General features: G+C 35.7%; 1 protein-coding gene across 2 annotated transcripts in view; it reads right to left on the bottom strand.

The window, feature by feature from the left end:
* The window catches only part of EDA25 (CCAAT-binding factor), a 60,533-nt gene that overhangs the window by 44,438 nt on the left and 2,842 nt on the right, over positions 1 to 13,253 (bottom strand). For both annotated transcript variants that reach the window (XM_090003466.1, XM_090003467.1), the window contains exons 2-4: positions 13,175 to 13,250; positions 12,858 to 12,977; positions 11,813 to 11,888 (exon numbers count right to left, since the gene is read on the bottom strand). In XM_090003466.1, coding sequence (XP_089859592.1) covers positions 11,813 to 11,888; positions 12,858 to 12,977; positions 13,175 to 13,250 — 272 coding nt within the window. The remainder of the gene's footprint in view (positions 1 to 11,812; positions 11,889 to 12,857; positions 12,978 to 13,174; positions 13,251 to 13,253) is intronic.

Below are 13,253 nucleotides of genomic sequence, written 5' to 3'. Positions count from 1 at the left end.
TGCCTGGAAGATCAACTATGGAAGCTATACATCTTCTTAGACAACTTATTGAGAGAAATAGAGAGAGGAACAAAGATTTGCATATGGTTTTTATTTTTATTGATTTGGAGAAGGCATACGATAGAGTACCCAAGGATGTTCTCTGGTGGACAATGATGAAGAAAGGTGTTTCTCTCAAGTACATTAGTATAATTAAAGATATGTACGAAGGAGTAGTAACCAATGTCCGCACTTATGGAGGGGTGACAACCAATTTTCCTATAACGGTTGGGTTACATCAAGGATTTGCTTTAAGCCCTTTCCTATTTGCTATAGTGATGGATGAGCTTACGAGATCAATTCAAGAAAATGTGTCGTGGTGTATGTTGTTTACTGATGATATTGTTTTGATTGATGAGTCTAGAGCTGGGGTTAATGCTAAGTTAGAATTATGGAGACAGACATTGGAAGCAAGAGGTTTTAAGTTGAGTAAGAGTAAGACAGAATATATGGAATATCAGTTTAGTAAGCAACGAAGTAGTGATGGGAGTGTAGTGAAGCTTGGTGAGCAAGAAATATCGGTGGATGATTGTTTCAAATATTTGGGATCTATCATTCAAAAGTATGGAGAAATTGATGGAGATATAAATCATAGGATAAAGGTTGGGTGGATGAAATAGAAAAGTGCAACTGGAGTGTTGTGCGATCATAGAATGCTATTGCGGTTGAAGGAAAAGTTTTATAGGACGACAATTAGGCCCACTTTACTATATGGTACGGAATGTTGGGCTGCCAAGAGACATCATATTCAAAAAATGAGTGTAGCTGAGATGTGTATGCTTAGATGGATGTGTGGAAATACAATAAAAGATAAGATTCGGAACGAGGAGATACGTAAGAAGGTAGGCGTTGCACCCATTGAAAATAAGATGAGAGAGAATCGTTTACTGTGGTTTGGACATATTCGGCGAAGGCCTAATGATGCTCCAGTTAGAAGGATGGAGAAATGGGAAAATATATTAGTTAAAAGAGGTCGGGATAGGCCTAGGAAGACTTGGATGGAGATGATAGGAAAGGATATGAATGCTTTAAACCTCACCGAGGACATGGCATTGGATAGAAATGATTGGAGGAGAAGGATTCATGTGGAAGACCCAGAATGATTTTCTTTTTTGGTTCATATCGCCGACCCCAATTGTTTTGGGATGAAGGCGTAGTTGTTGTTGTTGTATTTTTTGTTACCTTTTAGAAATTGCATGTAGGGTATCATGATATATTTTTTGTTTTGTTTTTAGAATAAAGTAATATTTTGTCACAGTGATTTGGGTAACCAGATGTCGCGCCCGCGTCGACGCGATGCAATGCGGGTGCGTGTGAGGGTGCGGCACCTGGTGCGGTCTACCCGATATGTAAAATAAAAAACCATTGAGGGAGGCTCGCCTGAAGAAGAAGAAGAAGAAGACAACGAGGAAAGAGAGAGGCGAGAGGGAGCTCACCTGAAAGGGGCCCATCGCATCGCTAGCACATGGGGCTTGCCGGACGTGGGGCTTGCCGGCGTTAGGTGGCCGGAAAACGAATGGGAGAGAGGGAGCCTGCGGTGGGGGGAGAAGGCGAGCGAGGAGAGAGAGTGAGCAGTGTGGGGAGGGTTTCTCGAATAGAAACCCGACCCTGCGTGCTTATTTAAAGCACGCAGCGATTGTTTTATCGGGTTTGGATCCGGGTCGGATCCGAATCCGACTCCGACTCGGGTCCCTTTTTTTGCCGCACCCCAGCACCCATGTTTTTTAAAGTGCCGCATCCCCGCACCCGCACCCATGTGACATAGGTAATATTGCACTTGTTGCTTTGTATGCATAGGTACTGGTAGTTCTGTTATTCTTAGGAGTATAGAAGATCCATGCACGCTGCTGCCATATTAAGTGTGTGAAAGAAAGAGCAGATCTGTCAGTGATGACAGATCTGATCGTTCTTTAGTGTTGACGTTGAACCAGCCGGATCAGGTCGAAATCACGCCAGTTTCAGGCCCGATCAATTTTCTGATTAGTATTGAGACGATTCAGGCTGAGCAGTGTAAAGAATATATTTTTAGACGCAGGCTTATTCATCTTCAAAGCAATCTGATCATAACAATACCGCTGATCAGTATGAACATGGAATCACGCATATCAGCGTGGAAAAAAAAATTAGATCGTGCATCTTCTGATTTGTCGGATCAACGCGTGCAGTAAAACACACATATCTGTGTGACTGGCAAAATACGTGTTTTAGTTGTTCACGCAGACTTACTTCTTCAAGTTCTGAAATTTTTTTATTTGATCCGAACTGATCTGCAATATACAGAGCGATAGTACTTGACCCACAAATCGCGACTGTGCAGATTTGCTTTGCATTATTCTTTTGGTTAGTGGGCACGGGTTCATCAACCCAAATTAGGACATATAGATTTGTTGCTGGGTATTGCACAGGAGCATCAGATCACACATGTGAACCTGATTGCCTTGTAAATTACGCTGACTTGCTATTCTCTCTTGTGGATTCATTGAAGCATTTTGGCATGACCCGCAGATCAGCGTGATCTACAGCTGTGTTTGTTGGACTATTGTACTGCAATTAAGCCTGATACAAAAATAAATAAATGTTTACCTGATCAGTACACCGATTGATGCTATGATTAACACTGGTAGTGGTATTACCAAATTCGTGCGATTGGCGGCAGCATGCATTAGGATGATATGATGTCAGTTTCTGTGGTTAAATTTCGTAGCTAGTTTGGTATTGCCTTTTTAATTAGTTAGTTTGATTTTTACCTTTCTCATAGTTAGTTAGAGCAAATTTATTTATTCATATGATAGGTAATGAGTTAGCTAGTTGTTTTTTATTCGGTTAAGATTAAGTTATGAATTTAATATTGCATAGTCAATTAGTTAGGGGCTTTAACGTTTTCTAGAATTAGTTGCAATTAGTTAGTTGGGTTTTGATTTCTTCTTGTAGTTAGTTGATTAGATTTTTTGATTTGGTTCATAATTAGTTAATTAGTTAGATACATTTTTGTGCTCGTAGTGGTTAATTGATTTTGATTTGTTGATAACTAACCCTTGTGTCTTGTTTTGTGTTTTGCAGGAGGGTTCAACTTTGAAAGATAAAAGCGCGATAGCGAAGGGCCATGCACGCTTTACGAAAAGAAAGCTAGATCGCGAGGAAAAGAAACCTTGCAGATTTTTTCCTTTTTATTTTTATTTTTTTAGAGCCAGAGGGTCATTTATTTTAAGTTGGATTGTAATAAGGCCTGTTTATTATTTTTGAACCCTCTGCCGAGGGCAACTCATTTTAATTAGTTAATTATTTTTATTTTAAGGCAATAAAAATTGCAATTATGTGAAATACAAAGTTGTTCATTATGTTCCCTTAGTTCGACCCGAATCTCAGCCTAGTGTGAGCTGGTTTTTATTATTTGGTGTCTAGCTTTCACAAAGCGTTTTATCAAAAATATATCTTTGAAAATCCATCTCATAAAACTTACATCAGTATGATATACCGAAAGTTTGAAAATACAAAAAGAAACAAAGAGAAGGATCCAAGTGTTCAATGATAATCTTCATCAAATGCATACATCAGCTATCTTCATCTTCATGAACGTGCAGAGAGAACAAAACAAAAACAAAATAACAAAGTTAGTGAATACTTAAGTTTTACATAACTAAGTTTTTCCAAAACATAAACAAAAGCAAATATGTATGATTTCAATAATCATCATCATTATCTTCTTCTTCTCCTCCATCATTTACGTTCACGTCCTCCCAAATGCACATAGGCTCCTCATAATCTACCACCTGTGCTTCTTTCACATTGATCCATTGAATGTCCTCTTCAGTTAAAACACTTTGTTCTTCTTGAACTTATGCATTCAACATATCAAAATGTTCTAGACATATGAAAACAAATTGCTTTTTATGCTTCCTTGATGATAACTTATCAATTTGCCTAAAAGATGACATGAAAATTTTAAATTAGCCGGGTGTTGTCACAAAGTGGCACGGAACCTAATATACAAAGAAAGTAAAAAAAATGTACTATCTATTTGACAAATGAAATCCAAATGCTATAGAACGGTGCATTTGGATATAAAAATCACATAGACAAAATTACGAGTAAAAAAATAAATAATTTTATTAATAAAAAATATACAAAATTACATATAATCCTCACTGCAAACACACTCACACACACACACACCTAAACTATCCATCACTCTCTCACCTTTCACTTACACAAACTTATATATACAAGAAGGGAAGAGACTAATCTAACGGCTTGGAGGGGGAGGTCCACAAAGGGTACACTTACAAAACCCATAATAATGCATAAACTAATTATGTGCATTGAATATGCCTCTTTATATGACAAATGAACAGTGAAAAAGATTAGAAAACCTATGGAGAGATTTTTAAAAAATCCCACATACAATAAATCATAACAAAAGAACTGATATTTGCAAATCTCAACATCAATTTGCTCACCACAAGCAATCACCTCTTTGAGTTCCAACTCAACATCCTCAAAATTCAAGTTTATCCGCACATAGGATAAGAGAGCAAATACAAATGTCAGCAATAACCATACCCGTGACCATGTACCATCAATAATGGCAACCAAAACTAACAATAAATATCAGCTACAACTACAAAAGGTGTGCATCCCTCACATCACAATTGATTGTAAAATTGTAAACAATAACATCAGCTACAACGGGTGCACATAACTCACCACAACCATGGTTGTAAAACTAAAAAGCAAAAAAAAATTATCCAACAAAAAAAATCACTCAAATAAGAGGAAAGAGTGCAGAAAGCAAGATAGGCAAAAATACTGCAACAAAGACAAACTGATGTCAAAAAGCTAGAAGACTTGAAAATAATATTCAAATCAAAGCAATAAATGTTGCAACAATATGAGATTTAATTCATAAGGACCAATATGATCATAAGCAAATAACAATTGAGTCATCACTAACAAAGATTGATACGAGCATCCAATAAACAACAAAGGCCAAATAAACAATTGAATGATACAACTCGCTCATAGAACCAGAGGTCAATCCACAGTCTGTCAGAGCCAAAGCAAGTGCCAATACAACATCCATAAACTTGGCAATTTACACTAACAAGAAGATAAAGGTGCACACATAACTCACCTCAACAACTAACTCTGGCTGCACAACACCGAGGTGCACAAAAAATTGAGTTATACAACTAACTCAGAGAACTAGAGGCCAATCAACTGTCAGTGCCAATATGGCACTCATGAACTTGGCAATCTATACTGACAAGAAATAGATGTGCACACATAACTCACCCCAACAACTAACTTTGACTCCACAACATATAAGTGCATAGAACTCACCTAGATAAGGCCAAACAAATAATAATGGATGTATTGAAAGAAGAATGATGGACTAAGCCATATAAAGAGGCAAAAAGGAAGTCCTTGAAAGACACATTCTAAGAAACAAGAACCGATTTGACAAAAAAAATCAAATCAAGTGAAATCCTCAAATAAGTTTAGTAAAACATGCAATAAATGCAATTTTATGACAAGATAAAATATCCACCAATGAGAGTCTTTAACATGAATGTCCACCAATAGACACAAAATGGACAAGGACAAAAGTGAACCACAAAGAGTACACTTACAAAACCCACAAAGGGCAAACACAAGGAAGGCTCTCAATAATCACAAATTTTATTAATAACAGGTGCAAAAAAAAGAAGCAAAATACTTGAAACTCATGTGAGGTAATACGAAGTAAAAACATGTAAGATAATGTTCACTAAGGAGCCATGAGTCTAAGAAATATCACAATCACAAGGCACAAACCATTAAAGTGTAATAAAAATACATCTCAAATGGGCATAATCACAAGGGCCACTAGAAAGGGCCATCAAAAGAGCACACAATAACATAAATACTTTTAATAATTTTTATAAAAAAAGCACACTTAAAATGCATTCATCAACCTCATAGAGGAGTTCAACATTAAATTCCACAAGGATGTGTGCATAATTCCCATAAAAGAACAACTTATGCATGAAGAAATCATGTCCAAAAACCTTATGCACGAATAAGCAAACGCATTCATCAATGTGTATGTAATAATAAACCAATAAATTTAAAGTCATACATAAGGACATGTTTTGACATTTATAACCATGAAGTGCTCAAATAAAGCATCTAAGTGCCAAAAACACATGCTCAAGAATACTAGATCATATATGTAAATATTAAATAGAGTTCAAAAATCCTAAGATTCAAACTATATCTCATAAAAGCATACACATATATAAATATCATTTCACAAAACCAAATAAATATTATAAACGTTATAAAATATTTAATAATATTTAAAAAAATAAATCCAACAATAAATTTGAAAGCATTTAAAGGTTTATGTTATAAAAATAACAAATAATTTTTCTAAGATAAGAAAAATGAGTGCTCTCTCATGAATAATGCATGAGATAGACAATTCAAGTAAAAATAAAGATTTAAGATACATATCGGGTCAAGACTGTTAAGATTAATGTAATATAAGTATATATATACGTATATGTATAAGTATATATATTGTAATAATATATATAATATAATAATATATATTATATGTATCATAAATATAATATATATATATATGGGAGACAAGTCAAACTAGCTTTGACTTGCTCCCAACGGCTAGAACTCTAGCCGTTGAGAGCCAATCAAACTAGACTGACTTGCTCCCAACAGCTAGAATTCTAGTCCTTGGGAGCTCTCTCTCACATACGAGACTTTCCCTCTTTTTCACTTATCTCCTTCTCTTCTCTATCTTTCTTTATAAATATGGGTGGGTGGGTGCCTTTGTAATGTGAGAGAGTGATGGGTAGTATTAGGGTTGTGTATTGTTTTTTTTAGTGCATTGTAGTGAGGCTTGAATGTAATTTTGTTTTGTATTTCTTTTAATGTCCATTATGAATAAAATTATTTGTTTACATTTTTATGTGTCTTTTAATTCTTAAGTTTGTCGTTTAAATGTATAATATTTTGAGTCTTGGAGATCATCATCATGGAGTGCATTGGAATCTAGACTATTTCGTCATATGGTATCAAAGCAAGGTATCTTGGTAACTTGTTCGTGTTTGTGCTTTGAAAGAAAGATTTGAATAGATGAACGGCTTGGACTCATATTCCGGTATGTATTTTTTTTTATTCTCTACTTTAAATATTTATGGTATGCATATGAAACATGTATTTGAAATATAGTAGCTTATTGCTAAATATGTTAAAAATGAATAGGTTTCAAATTAATTAAAATTAGAACTTGTGTGTAAGCATGTTTCCATAAAATATATGTTTCAATTATGAATATCGTCATAAAAATTATATTTTACAAGAGTATGTGTTTTTTCTTTAAAATCTTAAATATTATGCTTATATGTCATTCATGTTGCTAATTCTTTTGTTGTATGTATTTGGTTTTATAGGCATGTGTTAAAAAGTGATTTTTAGGTATATTATGTGAATTTTATGTGTTAAAAACTTTAGAATCTTGTATGATGTATACCTTAAGTCATCATGGTTTTTTTTAATTCTTTGGTAATACTATGGCCATTCTCTCTCCATAATATATATATATAAGTATAGTTATTTCTTATTAGATTGCTCTTGTTTTGCGCTTTTTACAGGTTCTTCAAATATTGGCGGTACGATTGATTCTAAATACATTTCGAGAATATCAAGGATTGATGATATTGAAAATCTTTTATATAATAGAGCATATGTTTGAGAACCCCGTGAAGCGGCGTCGAATGGAAAAACTTGATGAAGTCTATGAAGACATCTTGTGTAATGGGTTTCTTCTTTTGTAATTTCAAACTTAAAGTTTGAGGAGGGTGTTAAGATTAATGTAATATATATATATGGGAGACAAGTCAAACTAGCTTTGACTTGCTCCCATCGATTAGAACTCTAGCCGTTGAGAGCTAATCAAACTAGCTTGACTTGTTCCCAACGGCTAGAATTCTAGCCGTTGGGAGCTCTCTCCCACATGAGACTTTCCCTCTTTTTCACTTCTCTCATTCTCTTTTTTGTTTTTCTTTATAAATATGGGTGGGTGGGTGCCTTTGTAACGTGAGAGAGTGATGGGTAGTATTAGGATTGTGTATTATCTTTCTTTAAGTGCATTGTAGTGAGACTTGAATGTAATCTTATTTTGTATTTCTTTTAATGTCCATTATGAATAAAATTATTTATTTACATTTTGATGTATCTTTTAATTCTTAAGTTTGTTGTTTAAATATATAATGTTTTGAGCCTTGGAGATCATCGTTAGAATCCGCACCTTTTCATGACAAAGATCTCCATTGAATCCAAGCCATACATCGATCACGATTCCTTCACAAAGCACAAACCCGAACCAAAGAATCCCAGGATCCAAAAAGGCAAAATACCAAAAACAAAAGTTATTGGCTCTGATACCATATAATGAAATAAGCGAAAAACAAAAATACAATGAAGACAGGCACAAATATAAATCCAAAGGGATAATACAATAGCACTAAGGCACTACACAAGCACAAAGTGCATACAATGGATACAAAGAGGCTAAATGTGCACAAGCAGAAGTCCTCGAAGGGACCACACAATCCAATCAATGAAAATACAAAGATAACAAGAGACATCAATGAACACAAGCAAAAGAACAAAAAAAAACATAAAATAATAAACTTTTATTAATGTAGAATGTTTAGGAAAAGCATTAGAAACAAATAGGGGAATTTACCCCTTTATATAGGCTACATGGGTCACCATTAGGGGTGTCAACGGGTCGGGTTTACCCAGACCCGACCCGTACCAAACCCTATAGCATCCGAGTATGGTGATAAATAAGAAGACCCGGGTCCGGACCCGAAGGTCCGATTAATACATGGAGCCGGGTATAGTTTGTGAAATTTTATACTAGACCTGGGCCCGACCCGAGTTCTGATTACGCCCTGCAATTTTTCAATATAAAAATGATAAAAAATATTATTTTACCGAGTATAACCCGGGTCTAGTTCATGTAGTCCATATCGGATTTGGGCATGGTTTCTCTTATGGTTGGTCTGTTTAGACCCAGGTCCAGGCCCCAAAAATCGGAGCCAGGTCTAGTTCCACCTGGGCCCGAACTAAACCCGACCCGTTGACACCCCTAGTCACCATATAGTCGTTGGGAGCCATTGGGGAGATCCCAATGACTATATTGGACCAATATGCCCTCGTACAAGAGGAAGAAGACAAAAAATGTAAAAAATGTACAAAGACAAAACTGCCCCTAATGCACAGTACCTATTACATAAGTACAAATGACCAAAATGCCCTTACATGGGCAAAAACTATTACAATAATAAAACAATTACAAAAGTATATAGTATATACATATAAACTCATATATGAATCTATACGCTCATATATGAATATATATATATATATATATATATATATATAAATACATTTTAACAAAGCATACCTCTGCTTAAAAAATAGGCCATCGATTAAATACAAAAAGAAACAACAAATGAATCTCAACATTTAAAAGCAATATTAGATATGTAGCAATGACACCATGGAAGGGACTAATGTCTGAAGAGTCTTTGGCAGGGGAAAGGCAAAACCATCAGATTTTTCTCAGTCTAGAGCAGCAACCTTAAAAAGAGAAGGCCACTAGTTGAAATGAACCACCCTTTGCCCAGAGGTTTTCCTTTTTTTTCTTTTTTACATTTCAGATAGAAAATATGTGGGTCACAGACATGGAAAGGCAAACTATTCAGATGCTTAGTAGCATAAATAGCATGTTGCCATCAAGACAACCAATTTTGCAACTGGCTTTTCCATATTTAGACAAGACCATTTGATTTTACTTTCCATTGTTGTTAGTTTTGCAACCCACTATTCGCTATTTAGTGGATATGTCAAACAATTAGTAGATCCGTTCTGACAAAAATGGAAATGGTCTGGATTTATGAACATAAATGGAATCGACTTTAACTTATTAGGTATTATAAGGAGTATTTGAAATACAAAAAAGAAGTAGCATTCTGGTAATATTTCCCAAGGAGTTGCACATGGATGTTTTGGTTCACCAATATGGGTAATGTTTGTGCTTGTGCTTGTGCTTAATTCTTCCCATCACAAATCAATTCTATATAGGAAATATAAAAATCCCATTTTCAACCCATCACCAATATGAACCTGAAGCTTCCTTCATAACTCCCGAGACTTCTTTGCAGTAGCTCCTTTCCATGCCTCGTTTCATAAGGAACCTCAAAGGAGCTCTATTTCATTATATTCCATCAGTACTCCAATGTATTTCATTTTAATAATAAGATAGAGAGGCTTACTTCACATATGAAACTGCACAGGAGATTTTGAAGACAGTTATGTAGCAAAAAAGTAGGCCAAGCACAATCTAAGGCAACTGAAACGAGGCTTTGATAAACTCATGCACGCCATAAGCATGAATCTCTCAGAATTTTTGAGTTCATATTCATGATTATATCCATTACCAACAACCTGAACTCTCTATTTCAAAGAGCCACTGAAAAAAATATTAATCATAAACACCCATGACAATTGAAGAGTCCAGGGAGAGTGGGATAGAATGTAAATGATATGGACTAAACCGATCTTTCTTGAAATGAAAAATAACACTAGAGGAAAAGGAAGAGATTGTTGAAGCCACAACAACTTTTAAATTTGAAAATTTCAGGTTTAGGACAGGTTGACACAATGGTTTGATTGTTTCTTGAACTGGATCATCAATCATAACAATTTGGACCTCAGCCCTGTTTTTAGAACATGGATAGAAAGTTAGAAACATACACCAATATTTGTATACCACATGCTACAGAGTATTTTTAGGCTATTAAAACCAAAAAGGTGACAACAACGCCGCTGAGTTTCATCCAATCCATTGAGACTGGTAATTCAGAAGTGAATGAACCAGTCAATTCGAAGAAAAAAAAACAGAAAAAAACTGTCACATAGGTGCAGGTGCGCTCGCTCGTTTTGGGTTTAGACCAAGATCTCTCTCTCTCTCTCTCTCTCTCTCTCTCTCTCTGGTGGGTTTCGTCCGAAAGGGCATCCCCTCTCTCTTTCTCTCTGGCAGATTGATGAACGGGAAGAAGAAACGGAGGAGGTAGTTGTTCACCGGTATGCTCTCTCTTCTCCTTCTCCTTCTCCTTCTCTTTTGTCTTCTTTGCTCTCCTCTTCCTTCTCTTACTCTTTCTTCTTCTTCTTTCTCCACTTTCTTTCTTTTTTTTCTTCTTCTTCCTTCTTCTCTTCTTTCTTCTTCTTCTTCTTCCTCTTCCTCTTCTTCTCTCTTCTTCTTCCTCCTTTTTCTTCTTCCTCGTTTCACCAACATGAAAAAAAAAGGTCACAACTTTTTATAGTCCAAAACGGCTAGGTCAAAGTTGATCGAGTCTGTTTTGGACAAATATAAACCTGGGTGCGGGTTGACCGCATTGAGGGTTATATTGACCGCATCGGGTGCCGCACCCGCATCAAGTCGCATCGACGTGGGTGCCGCACTGAGTTTAGCAAGTCCCTATGACATAGTAAAAAAGAGATGGAGAGAGACAGAAAATTGAGAAACCAGTCAATCGATATCAAAATGATAGGTACCACCCAACAAAAAGTGCTGAGAATAGGAATAAAGTGCTAATCACATGGGATAATGTGGACAATATAATTCAATTTCAATAAAGCAAACAAAAATCATTATTCAATCTCAATATAAGACAAATAAATGACTAAGCATGCATACCTTTAATGATTTTTTCTTTAGGACATAAAGTGCATCTTTAGAAGCTTCCTCAAGTGCAGCAATGAAGCGCTCAAATCTACAATAATCAACAAACAATTTTGTATAAAAGATTCTAACACTAACACTTTTTGTTTAGAGCTGAAAAGACCAGAGATTGAATTATATAGAATTGATCTCCCCATGGAGGTAGCCACCAAGTCAAATAGCCTAATGGGCTCTGGGACCAGAACAATCGAGATAGCCTGGATTGGCACATTTTTGAGGCTTGATGCACTGGCCTTTAGACAAACTCAAACCTTGTCATCAATGAAGAGCAGACGATACATCATCATAATGGACAAAGTTCAGGCATGAAATCAGATGCTTTAGAAATGTGTATCACCCCTCAAGGCAGCAGTTTTGTACCTGACAGGATCCTAGCATCTTAAGTCACTTAAAAAAATCTTTAACAAGCTTCAATGTCGTTTGAGAAAGGAACTTTTTGTGTTCTGTTCACCATAATTGAGAAGTTTATCAGGAAAACTAGAAGCTACATAGGTGTGGGTGCGGATGCATGTGTGAGTGCCACACGGAAATTTCCAAAAACATGGGTGCAGGGTGCAGGGATATATATATTGCATTATTATGCAATTATGAGTTTTCTAAATTTCAAAGTTCTTTTTATTTAACTTGGAGAATTTTGGGTTTGGTCAATGTTGACCAACTCCAAAACTGAACCAAAATGATCAGGTGCAGGAGTGACAGCACCCAACAGTGCCGGGTGCCGCACTCAAACCCACAGAGCGAGAAGGAGCCATGTTACATAGACTAAAAAATATGGCAAAACCAAAAACTCACCTAGCAATGTTAAGCAATAAACAGGTTAATGAACTTCTAAATAACAGCTATATAGTCTTTGTTGACAAGGTAATAACTCCCGCATACATTATGTCACATTGACATGGCTAAAATGATATGGGACACACTATCCTTGTCTAATTTTCCATTAGGATATTAAACAAGGAGGCATGGCATGAGACTAAATTGTAGTATCCATAGCTCATACCTCTTTTTTAAGCAGTCCTCCCAATACCAAAAAAGCAGAAGAGAGCATCCATCCTTTGTCTCTGATAAACAGTTCAGTGGATGCTGGGAGAAATATTTCAATTTACGATCTGGTAAAAGACTGAGAAAAGAGAAAATCAGAATTAAATTCCTCATGAAGGAGAAAAAGTTATAGAAAGCAATGAGAAAAGTCTACAAGTAAAATCAGAAGATTTTTTTATTTCAGATAGCCATTAAAATCATACGTTCAAATATAAATTCCATAACCAAAAGATGAATGCTAATCACAGCACTCACTATGAACAACTAAAGAGTTACCTTACTAAAAATAACTCCCTCAAAGCATCAAAGCCAGTCAATGCATGACGCTTTCCTACTTTGGATGTCACCATAGCTG

Source organism: Nuphar pumila, chromosome 4 (genome assembly GCF_984573655.1).
Source record: "Nuphar pumila chromosome 4, dmNupPumi1.hap1.1, whole genome shotgun sequence".
Taxonomy (NCBI): Eukaryota; Viridiplantae; Streptophyta; class Magnoliopsida; order Nymphaeales; family Nymphaeaceae; genus Nuphar; species Nuphar pumila.
The sequence above is the reverse complement of the archived record's forward strand: the minus strand, read 5'-3'. Positions and strand labels throughout refer to the sequence as shown.